Source organism: Bos taurus, chromosome 29, assembly GCF_002263795.3.
Source record: "Bos taurus isolate L1 Dominette 01449 registration number 42190680 breed Hereford chromosome 29, ARS-UCD2.0, whole genome shotgun sequence".
NCBI classification, from domain to species: Eukaryota; Metazoa; Chordata; class Mammalia; order Artiodactyla; family Bovidae; genus Bos; species Bos taurus.
Genome location: NC_037356.1, coordinates 44,953,496 through 44,965,539, shown reverse-complemented (window position 1 = coordinate 44,965,539; position 12,044 = coordinate 44,953,496). Strand labels below are relative to the sequence as shown.

The 12,044-nt window shown below is 50.0% G+C and overlaps 1 protein-coding gene across 9 annotated transcripts in view; it reads left to right on the top strand.

Moving 5' to 3' along the window:
• Positions 1–226: 226 nt before the first annotated feature.
• Positions 227–12,044, top strand: part of PC (pyruvate carboxylase) — a 102,747-nt gene continuing 90,929 nt past the window's right edge. For 2 of the 9 annotated variants that reach the window (XM_005226991.5, XM_015461252.3), the window contains exons 1-3: positions 272–329; positions 721–860; positions 4,747–4,784. Coding sequence is in view for 1 of the 9 variants with exons in the window: in XM_005226987.5 (XP_005227044.1) it covers positions 4,521–4,587; positions 4,747–4,784 (105 nt within the window). In the remaining 8 variants the exon portion in view is untranslated. 9 annotated transcript variants of the gene reach the window in all.

The window sequence follows — 12,044 nt, the reverse complement described above, 5'->3', positions numbered from 1 at the left end:
AGGCGGTGGTGTACCAGAGGCGGGCTCCCCCAGCCTCATCACCAATCAAGTGGCCCGCCGGGGACGCGAGGGGCGGGGCTAACGTGGGGCGCCAAGGCTTAAACGTGACGGGCGGGCGGGCGTAGGGAGGAGTCCTGGGCAGGGAGCGGTGAGTGACGGAGGATGCTGTCCAGTAGCAGGAGGGGTTGGGCTGCCTGAGCCAATAGGAAGTCCGTAAGGCGGGACTGGGACTGCAGCAAGTTCGGTTGCGGGGAGACCGCAGCTGTTCCCTGTCAGTGGAGGCAGCGGCCGTAGAGGCGGTGGCGACGACTTGCGGCGGCAGCGAGGAGGTGAGTGCCGCCGGCGCTGTGCATCTCCCGCTTCCCGCAGCGGGTCGGAGCGGGTGGGCGTGCGCCGGCGCTGCCGCGGGGGACGCTTATGTAAGGGTCGCGCGCGCCAAGGCGGCTCGGGCTCCACGAGTGACGGCTGGAGGAGACGGCGGCGGGCGGCGCGCGACGCGGCGCGACGTGCGCCGCCCCTCCCCTCCCCCTACGGCGGGGGACTGCCTGCGCGAGCCCTCTGCCCAGCCCTGGGACCCCTCCTCGCGGATCCCTCGCCCCAGTCCTCCAGGCTCGCCAGCCGGCGAGCATCTTCCCCGCGCGGGCACCGCCCGGCCTTGTCCTCCCCGCGCCCAGGGGGGCCGCTGGCGGCCTTATTCCTGCTCTCGGGCCCATTTTGCAGATGGAGAAGCTGAGGGCACGGAGCCCTCAGATGCCTCGCGCGAGGTCCCTGAGGGTTCGAACCCAGGTCTGTCAGAGTCCGGAGCCCAAGTGTCCCCCATCATACTGGAAGTTGCTCAGCTCTGAAGAAAGCCGCGGCGTGTAAGGAGAGGGTTTTCCGTGTTCCGAGTGCCTGCACTCTGCTTCCCGTAGGATCCTCCTAGTAACCCCTGGGGGGCATTCTTAGAATTCCACTTAGTTGCAGAGGTGGAGGCCTGGGGCGCCCAGGAGCAGTGATTAGGAGGAGGTGGGGCTGGGCTCAGTCCGTTATTTCTACAGCTTTTAGCAGTTTACGATGTGCAGTGAGTAGCAGCTGGGCCTGGGGAAATGCCCTCCTGGGCATGCAGGCTGAAGCCCCGTCTGGGAGGACCTCCCATACAGGTTTCTCCCAGCTTGTCTTGAATTGTGTACTCTGAGTGAGTTCTTTCACTTCTGGGGATTCCTTTCCTCATTTCACAAGTGCTGGGGCCAGGTCAGGTCCCTCGGCCCCTGGCACCTTTGAAATTCTTACAAATCTGATTTTTAAGAGAGAAAGAGTAGGCCAGGAATCCCCATTCTTTAGCTGAGAAAACTGAGGCTCACAGAGGTGCCAATATTTGCCAGATCATAACCAGAGCCTCCCCAGTCTTTACCAAGAGGTCAACCTTCCGCTTGCTCCCTCACCCCCTGCACCCACAGCCTTGGCTTCCCCCTCACTCTTCCCCTGCCTGTGTTGCAAACACTTACTCTGGGATGGATGTGCTCAGCATTTCTATCTGCTCGCAGCTACGGCTTTTCTGCTTGCCTGCTCTTCATCTAAACTCTTGAACCCTTGCTCGCATTCTCTGCACACTTGTCATGTTCAGAGCCCTAGACTGGGTGCTGCATGAACCAAGACCTGGGAGATGAGGTGCCCCAGGACTGCCAACAAACTGGTTGGGGGAGAGGAAAAGAAACAGAACGTAAGCAGCCAATCAGCATGCCGTAGATGTTTGTGGAGAGTGGGTGTGGGCGAGGTATGGCCCAAGGAGGACGTGGAGGAGGAAGTTTTGTAGAGGCTGGCACACCAGGGTGAGAGATACCAAGGCCAGGGAGAGGATAACTGGACTGGCTGGGGGCTGGATGGGCATGGATTGGGGAAGGCTCCATGGAAGAGGTGAATTGCGAGCCTTTTGATTCCACTGGGGCCAGCAGTGAAGAAGCAGTGATGGATTCGAGCGGCCAGGGTTTTACGGTGAAGTAGAGGTGAGTTTTAAGTAACTAGAGCCTACCAGAGGAAGGCTGAGGAAGGTGGAAGGAGAATGTGGAAGAAACAGGTTCCCAGTAGAGTGAGACGTTTGGTTGGTCCCCGAGCAGAGACCTCTGCAGGAGACGGAACAAGGCGAGGGCGCTCCCTAAGTCAGAAGTGAGGTTGGGTCCAGAGGCGCCAGGGGGCTTGGCTGGGCTCTGAGGGCCCAGAAGCAGCAGGCCTGAGCTACAGTTTGCTATGTTTGTATTCTGATAAGCAACCTGTGAGCAGGCGTCCTTGTGAGAAGTTTCTTAGTGGCTGCTCGGCCTGTCCTGAAGGAAAGGGCTTTGCTCACTGTAGTTGCTCAATATCTGTTGTTTAAATTAGGCATCCATTCAGACTTTCCCCAGCTTGCCCCAAGTCCCCTCTGCACCTTATGTCTCTCTCTTTCTCTACTGAAGCCTGCTGCAGCTCGATTGACTCTCACCGCCAGCATCACCCCTCAGAGGGGTTTGCCGTGGGGTTGTGAGCCCAGTGGATCCCTCCTGCCTTTGATGCACCTGTACAGGCGGCTTGCCTTTTTCTTTCTTTCTGGTCCGCTGCCTTATTTTCTTCTGTCTCACTTCCAGAGCCCTGGGTGCTGTGCTAGGTGTCTGTCCTGACACTGGCGTGGGGAGTAGGGCTCTGCGGGACTGCAGACCGAGGTCTCGTTCCAAGTTGCAGCCCATTCTGGTGCTGCAAGAATGATTGTCACAAATCGGAGGATCTGGGCGGAGGGCCTGGGCAGCCCAGGGCCGTCCACATCCCTCTCCAGCACCCTTCTGTGTGAGCGGGACACCTCACGCACCTCGGCGTTGCCCTTGAGGATAGATGGGCCTTCTCTCTGGCTGCCTCCCAGGAGCACCTTACTCTTCTGAGCGGGGCCTCCTCCCCCCCATCCGGAAAGTGTGCCTGTTCGGGGGCTACTTTCTCTCCTGGAGACGTCCTTCACAGAAGTGGGGCGTTTTGCCTGCTCTCTTGAAGCTTCACCTGGGCCCGCTTGACCCTGTCTTCCCCTCTGTCCTAACTGCCTCTAGTCTCAGCTGTGGAAACTTTGCCAAACTGTCAAAGGAGTGGGGCCTGATAGTGGAGGGTGGGAAGATGACGAAAAGAGGAAACCATGTCCTCTTACTGAAGGGAAAGGTGGGACCCCACCTCCTGGGCTTTTTCTTCCACTTGGCCCGCAGGTACCCTCTTCTGCCTCAGCCTCATCTGAGACGACTCGCTGTTGCCCCCTCTTCTGCTTTTATTCCTCGTGACCTTGTTCTCTGCAGGCCTTTTCCTCTTATCTTGTCCTGGCAAAATTACTCTTCAGACTTTTCTGCATTAAGCCTTGCTGAATCTATTGAGTTGGACCTGGGTTCTCTCTTTTAATCATAAAGATGATAAATAATGATTTCTCATCATAGTAAAAGCCAGCCTTTGTTGAGCTCTTACTACGAGGTGGCAGGGACCTTGCTAAGCCCCTTTTATGAGTTATTTATCACAACAACCCTACAACAAAAGTACTGTTAGCTCCTTGTTTACAGATGAGGAGCTGTGGGTGCATAGCTCCCCCAGAGCCACACAGCTAGCAGAGAGCGCAGCTGGGGTCCGCTGCACACCGTCAGGCTCAGGGTACCTGCTTGGGTCCCTCTCGTGTGTTATCCTGTTGTTAACCTCTCTTTGCTCGCCTCCAACAACCTGCTTTTTGGCGCTTGGGGAGCAGAGCCTGTGCCTTCTGGCACGGTGCCTATGCAGGGTATGTGCTCAAGAAGTATTTTAATAAATTGAATGGCCCAAATATTCATTTTCAGTCTTGACCTAATCTACCAAGGCAATTGCTTTTCTCGGAATACGGACTTAGTTCATCTGATGGTGCGTTGGCCTGTGTCTCCATTTTGCTCTTTCCTGGCTGGTAGTTAAAGCTGACGGACAGGTGTGGTCATTCAAAATCAAGCAGTCAGTCTGTAAACTCCAGAAAGTGGTCAGGAGCCACTGTCTGGGCTCGCATGGGCCTGAGCACAGAGTGTGCTCTTCGTGTGTGTGGAGTGGGCGGGGGAGGGGTGCTGCTCTCTGCAGGAAAGGATCTGAGGACCTAGTCAGTGAAATAGGAGACGTGATGGCTTCTTCCTTTGGGTGTCAGGTTGCAGAGAAGACAGGAACCAGGCTCAGAGAACCGGGCAGGAGGCAGTGCCTAGGGGTTGGAGAAGGCTCTGCAGAGAAGATAGGCCTGGGGCTAGATGGAGTGGGCAGGAGGACCAGGCACTTCAGATCAAAGAAGAGAAGTTTCTGGAACTTCTTCTTCTTGTGTAGGGGGTGCCAGAAAACTTGCTTAAATGCTTCTTACTGGGCCCATTGGCTAAGATCTGAGCACGTCCTCTGTACCAGGCAGGGTGCCAGCCCTTGGAGCGTCTGTGGCCTCCTCAGCAACCCTCCGGCCTGGGTGGAGGTGTCGCTCCTATTTCACGGAGGAGGAGACAAGCCTTGAGTGGTCCTGGGAGTGGGTGGCCAAGCAGCGGAGCCCAGGCAGTTGTATGGCAGAGCGTGGGTGCTCTCGGCCATGTGTGGCCTGGTGTTCCCCCCAACTCCGCCCGCCCCCAGGTACCCCTCCCTGGGATCAGGGGGCAGGCCCGGGGCGGGGGGGCAGAAGCACAGCAGCAGGTCTGCTGTGGGTTCTAAGTGTGTGCTTCTGTCTCGCCTGGGTTCTCTGGGGAGCACTTGGAGAGAAACGAGGTAACACTGTCTTCTTCTTTTATTTAGATAGTGCCTGCCTCCCAAGAGCCGACAAAACACTGAGGGTAAGTCTGTGCCTGGATCCAGGTCAGTGGGATGTGCGTGGGTCGTCTCCAGGAGCAGCCGCTGTAGATGTTAGCAGCCCTGGCACGTCAGTGATCAAGCTCAATCAATAAAAAAGGCCAAGCAGTCCGATTTTTGGAAAATATAAGCAGTCTTTGTCTGTTCCCAGCGCTCTTGGTTTTCACAAGACCGTGGTGCTGGCTCCCTGCTGGCCCCAGTTGGCAGCTAGCCTGCCTCAGCAGGAGGCCCAACTTCTGGAAGGGTGTGGCTTGGGAGGCCTGTCATGGGGAGACGGGTGTGGCTCCTCAGGACCTCAGGAAGCCCCCCTGTAGGGCCAGGCAGCCTCTGAGGAGACCCCTTGAGTCCATGTGGAGGGCAGGCAGCTGGGCAGAGGGACCTGGGGAGGCTGCAGCCGAGCACAGGGGTGGCTCTGTTGGCTGGCTGAAGCAGCACCGGACGCGTGTCCCCAAAACGATGCAGGCGGGGGCGGTGGACTTGCCCCCTTCCCCCGGTGGCCCTCCGTGTGGCAGCGCAGCCCTTGACAGCCTCCTGCTCTTGAGGTTGCCCCCCCTGCAGGAAACGCCACTGATTGCACCGACCCTGGCGCCTCTCCTCAGCCTGAATTCCGAGGCCCCTGATGGTCTGAGAGCGCGCCCTGGCCGGGCATGGTCCTGGCTCCGTGCAGCGGCCCGCCTGCATTTCAGACGCTGATATGCCTCCCTGCTCCACCCAGAGGCCGGCCAGCCGCTGCCCCCGTTTCGCAGCCAGGTTCCTGGCTCAGGGACTGCGTTGCCCAGAGCTCAGGCCAGTGCTCAGCATGGGGATTCCTTTGCCCGGGGATTTTTCTCAGATGACCCTTCAAGACCCATAAGCTCTTCTCCATCCTGAGATTTTTCCATGTCCTCACATATCCTAGGTCTTGGGCCAGCAGTGGCTGTTTTCCACCCCGAGATGGCATTTGCTTGGGAAAGCAGGCCGAGTGTAAAGGCAGATGGCATGAGTGGAAATGCCCCTGGAACTTTGACAGACTCCACCCTCCTCAGACTCCATGGCCTGTCCTCTCTGCTCTCGGCCTCCCGTCTTGGCTGACAGAGTGAATGTTGTCACTCTTACTGGCATCCCTGTGGGAGAAGAGGGGCAGCTGGGTGACGGTCCCAAACCACCTCCTTTATGGAACTGAGAAACTGGGGCCCAGAGGAAGCTAATGAGCAAAATCCAAGATTCCGACCCCTTTCCTCTCCCTCCCAAACCCCCACCAGACTGTCATCTTTTATTGTGTGTCTTCCCTAAATCCATCCGTTGGAAAGGAAAGTTAGTCGCCAGGAAGGGCCTTCTCCCAGATCATCTAATTTGTTAAAGCTTGCTTGGCTTCTCAGTCCCTGCATCCTTCCTGAGTCCCCAGAGCTTTGCTTAGTTACCGTAACTAAGACTCTGCCATTGAAGGTTCCTGCCCTCCCCTGTCCTCCTCCTCTCTGTCTCCTTGGTGATCTGGAGGGAGGTGGATGTGGCTTTTTTTTTTTTAATGCCAGAAGGCATAACTCCTGGTCATCTCCACATGCCACATTGCTGCCATTGCTCACCCCTCATCCTGATTTGCCTGCAGGCCAGAGGCAGGCTGGGGTGTCCAGGGCTGCTTTAAGTACATGTCCACCAGCTGTGTGTTGCAGGGGCCAGATGCCATGCCGCAGCTCCTCTCCTTATTGACATCCTGGCTGACGCCTGGGGAAAATTCCACGGTCTGGCCTTGCTGAGTCATTGCTGAGTCATGCTTTGTCTCTGAGGATGTGAGCGTCACCTCCTGCAATGCCTGTCACTGGTCAGCCCAGGATCTGGCTGCAGTTACTATATACTGAGATCCGTGTTGCTAATCTTTTGATTTGCCCATCACTGTATGCTTCTCCGAGTGCTTTTTCTAACGTGCTGTTTTATCAATACAAAATTTATTAATCTTAAATCATTCATAATAAGTAGATTCTTTATCCTGGAAAACATTCCTCTCATAAATGAGGAAACTGAGGTTTGGAGAGACTAAGTGACTTGGTTAGTTTTGGGTGATTGGTGAGTGGCATGTTGGGGTGAGTTTTTTTTATCCCCTTACCCTGGATTTCCGTGTAATGCAAAGATTTTTCAGAAGTAACTTTGGTTGAAAAAATTGAGTTTCAGTTTGTTTAAGTCACAGACTCAAAAATCTCATTCTTCCTTTAAGGGCCAGTCTTTTACATCTAACTTTGAAGTGTAGCCTACAAATCTTTCTGTTCTATTTGTGATTCTAGAAAATGTTCACAATCATTTTAAGGGGCCTTTGGGTTAACACTTGATCCATTTGCAATCTTAACTCATATGAAGATTTTAAATTGAGTTTATGAATTATATTCAGTGTCCTTTAGTTACTGCAGTTTTCTGATTAACAAAATCTTCCATAGTCCTGTAAATCTAATAAACTGACTCTTAAATTTTCTTATACATTCCTATACTGTCTTGTCTTATTCTTTTTACACAGCTTGATTGAGGTATTTTTAACATAAAAATTGCACATTTGAAGTGTATGATTTATATTTTGACATATGCATGCTCTTGTGAAATCATGAGCACAGTTAAGATAGTGATTGTCCAAAAGTGTCCCTTGGTTATCCCTCCCACTCACTCCTCTCTGCTTCCGCCATCTCCAAGTAATCACTAATTGCTTTCTGTTGTTATAAATTAGTTGGCACTTTTTGGAATGTTGTGTAAGTGAACTTGTATGTATTCCATTTTTGTCTGGCTTCATTCACTCAGCATAATTATTTTGAGCTTTGCCCGTGTTGCGTGTTTCCACAGTTCTTTCAACGGCTGAGTAATATTCCGTTAGTGGACATCCCACGATTTGTCTGTTTACCTGTTGTTGGTCATTTTAGTTGTTTCCAGTTTTTGGCAATTTTAAATAAAGCTGCCCTGACTCTCTGTGTACAAGTCTTTGTATGGTCATATACTCCTTTCCTCCTGGGCGCAGGCGTAGGAGTGGAGTGGCCGGATGGTGTGGTAGGTGTGTTTAACTTAGACTGCCGAGCCGTTTTCCAAAGCGCTCGTGTCATTTTACAGTCCTGCCTGCAGCGAGTGAGCTGGTACCTCCATCCTCACCAACTCTGGAGATGGTCAGTGTTTTGCATTTTAGCCATTTTAAAAGGTATGTAGTAGTATCTCATGGTGGTTTCAATTTGAATTTCTCTGGTGACTAATGATGTTGAGCATCTTTTCATATGCTTACTTGTCATCTGCTAATACTGATTTTAAACAGTAAAATTCCAACTTAAGAGAGGAAAATGTGCTCCACTACAGGGCAGGGCATTAAGTGGCAGAGGATAGTTGACACCTAAGCCTTAAAAAATACATTTGACATGGCAATTTCAGCTCTAAAAATGTCACCTAAGCTATAATGGGACAAGCACACAGACATACCCGGCTGTTCGGACCAGCACTTTTATGGCAAAAAGAAATGTGAAACTGGTACTTCCCTGGTGGTCCAGTGGTTAAGATACTGCACTTCCAGTGCAGGGGTTGCAGGTTCAAACCCTGGTTGGTTTGAACAACCAACATGCCATGCAGCCAAAAAAAAAAAAAAAAGACTCTTTAAGGGCTTCCCTGGTGGCTCAGTGGTAAAGAATCTGCCTGCAGGTGACAAGGGACACCAGTTCAACCCCTGGTTCTGGAAGATTCCACATGCTATGGAGCAATTAAGCCTGTGTGCCACAACCACTGAACCCACCCCAATGAGAAGCCTAGAGAGTAGTCCTTGCTCCCCACAACTAGAGAAAGCCCAAGTGCAGCAGTGAAGACCCAGCACAGCCCATAAATAAATAACTCTTTTTAAAAAAAGTGAAACCACCAAAAGGTACACGAGAAAAGAATTGCAACATGTAATCTTTTATTGCCTCATACAGTGCAGCTTTAGAAATAGCCCACATACCTTATCAAACTGTGGCTCTGATCTGTTCCCACAGAACAGGAGCCATGATGCTTTTACTCGAGAAAGGTAAAACAAGGTGTATAACACCTTACTTTTGGTTATCTGGGAATGTCAACACCTCATTTGTTACTTGGAAATGTTATTCCAGTTTTTTTTTCTGGATGCTGGGATTATAAAATTATGTGTTTAAAAAAATTTTGCTGTGTCTTTTAAATCAGAGTTTTGAAAAATTTAGAGCAATGTGGCATTTATAACACTATTTGGAGCTTAAGATCAAGTATAGAGTATTTAAGTATCAGCCTTCTTTTACCCATATATATTTCAAAAAGTTGTTTGTGGGGATGAAAACCTCTTTAAATGCCATATGAGATTTAGATTCCTGGGGAATGGTGTAATAAGGACTTCTGAAAGATACTCCTCTGTATAAGAAAAGAAAACTGGCAATTACTGGCAAAATCAACTTGTTCAGAACTCTGTAAATTAACCAAAGGCTTGCAGCAACCCAAGGTACATTTATTCAAGAAAAATGGCTGAATCTTGTTTTCAACAAAAAATTATGAGGCATGTAAAAACAAGAAAGAATGGCATGTACAACTGGAAAAGATGCAATCAGTAGAAACCATCCCTTGAGGAAACTCAGACCTTGGACTTTAAGCAGAAGATTTTAAATCATCTGCTGAAAAATATGTTTAAAGAACTAAAAAAGTATGAGAACAGTACCTCATCAAATATGATCAGTAAGTGATAGAAATAAAATTCTGGAGTTGAAAATTATGGTAACTAACGTGAGAAAAGTCACTAGAGAAGCTCAACAGCACAGTTGGGCAAGTGGAAGAAATGGCAAACTTTGTTTTGCCCTTTTTTTTGTTTTCTTTCTTAAAGGCCTTGCCATGCAGCTTGTGGGATCTTGGTTCCCTGACCAGGGACTGAACCCACACCCTTAGCAGTGAAAGTGTGGAGTCCTAACCACTGGACCGCCAGGGAACTCTCAGGATCAGCAAACTTGAAGATAGGTGTATTGAGATTAAACACTGAGGAACAAAAGGGAAAAAGAGTGAAGGAAAACAAATAGAGCCTCAGACATCTGCAACATACACATGATGGGAGTCCTAGAAAGAGGGTAGAGAAAAAGGAGAAGAATGAAGTTTGAAGAAATAATAGCCCCAAACTTCTCAAATTTGATGAAAAATAATAATTTAGGTACCCAAGAAGCTCAGTGAACTCCAAGTAGGATAAAATTAAAGAGATTCACACACAGACACGCCATGATCAAAGAATCTTGAAAGCAGAAATAGATAAGCAATTCATCAGAAGGGTTGTTTTTTTTTTTTAAATGATACAACCACTTTAATTAAAAAACATTTTGTCGTCATTCCACAGCTTGTGGGACCTTAGTTTCCTGACCAAGGAACATGTCAATATAGTCCCTGAATGACAATTACTCAAGCTACTTTCATACTTAACCTGTAGGAATTCTTTTACCAAGTTCTCTCTGCAAGTACTTTTAGAAATACCTAAGGAGTGCTTTGGAGAAGGCAATGGCACCCCACTCCAGCACTCTTGCCTGGAAAATCCCATGGATGGAGGAGCCTGGTGGGCTGCAGTCCATGGGGTCGCTAAGAGTCGGACAAGACTCAGTGACTTCACTTTCTCTTTTCACTTCAGGCATTGGAGAAGGAATTGGCAACCCACTCCAGTGTCCTTGCCTGGAGAATCCCAGGGACGGGGGAGCCTGGTGGGCTGCCGTCTGTGGGGTCGCACAGAGTCGGACACAACTGACTCGACTTGGCAGCAGCAGCAAGGAGTGCTTGTTGTGTGTTCCACCAAACCTGGACATAGTTGGGGCTTAAAAAATATTTGTTGAATGAAATCTACCTGGATTACTTATTTTCCTGGCCAGCTGTCTATTTACTCTTCTTCATGTAACCTAGTTCTACCCGTCTCAGCTGTGTCCTCTTTCCTCATACTGTTGATATTTTGCGTTCAGATCTACGCAAACAGATCTATCACATAACTTCTCAAAGTACATCTTTTGAAAATACTATCAGATATTTCACAAAGTTTTACTGAATGCTTGGGAATAGCAGAATGGAATTACAACACAGGAAAGAAAACAAAAGTTTGGTTTTTTTTTTCCCGTAAAGGTGAATTCAACCTTCACCTCTAGAAAAACGGAACAACTACTATCATATGCTAATAACAGCCTCACTTCTACCCGTTGGCCATCAAGTTTCAACAAATACTGGGGTCTAATCTCAGCGTACCCCAGGATGCTATGGAACCAACTGCTGATGTTCTGTTGCTTTTGTTGTTAATAATATTCCTTATAGTTTTATTCTTTATTGGACATTTCTCCCTGGGACAGGTGAAGGTCATGATTTCATTGTCAGGGATGATGGATCAGAGGTTCGGAGGGGTCCAGAGACTTATGTAAGAGGCAGAGCCATGTTTCAGTTCAGTTGTTCAGTCATGTCCGACCCTTTGTGGCCCCATGAATCGCAGCACGCCAGGCCTCCCTGTCCATCACCAACTCCCGGAGTTCACTCAGACTTAACGTCCATCGAGTCAGTGATGCCATCCAGCCATCTCATCCTCTGTCGTCCCCTTCTCCTCCTGCCCCCAGTCCCTCCCAGCATCAGAGTCTTTTCCGCTGAGTCAACTCTTCGCATGAGGTGGCCAAAGTACTGGAGTTTCAGCTTTAGCATCATTCCTTCCAAAGAAATCCCAGGGCTGATCTCTTTCAGAATGGACTGGTTGGATCTCCTTGCAGTCCAAGGGACTCTCAAGAGTCTTCTCCAACACCACAGTTCAAAAGCATCGATTCTTCGGCGCTCAGCTTTCTTCACAGTCTAACTCTCACATCCATACGTGACCACTGGAAAAACCATAGCTCTGACTAGACGGACCTTTGTTGGCAAAGTAATGTTTGGGAAGCAGCAATTCTGATTCCTGGCCTTGAGTTCTTCCTGCTGTCCCAACAGAATATCAGAGCATGATGTCTCAGTGTCCCTGCGCACAGGTCTGAAAAGACCAACCTGAAACTCTCCGACTTCCTATTTGATCTCCTGATTGGTGATCACTTGGGCTGTCACTTGGGCTTGTGGGAGTCTTCACTCAGGGCAGGGCTCTCCCCCCTGCCATGTTGCCTAAGACCTTATGGCTTTCCTCAGCCTTTCTGGATTTTGACTATTTTATTCTAGTCGGTTGCTAAACAGCTGTTTTTGTTTTTGCTGATCTGAACCATCTTTCCATCCCTTTTTACTTCTGGTATTCTTAAATGGCAGTTTCAGTATTTGGCAGAATAAATCTCCCGTGATCT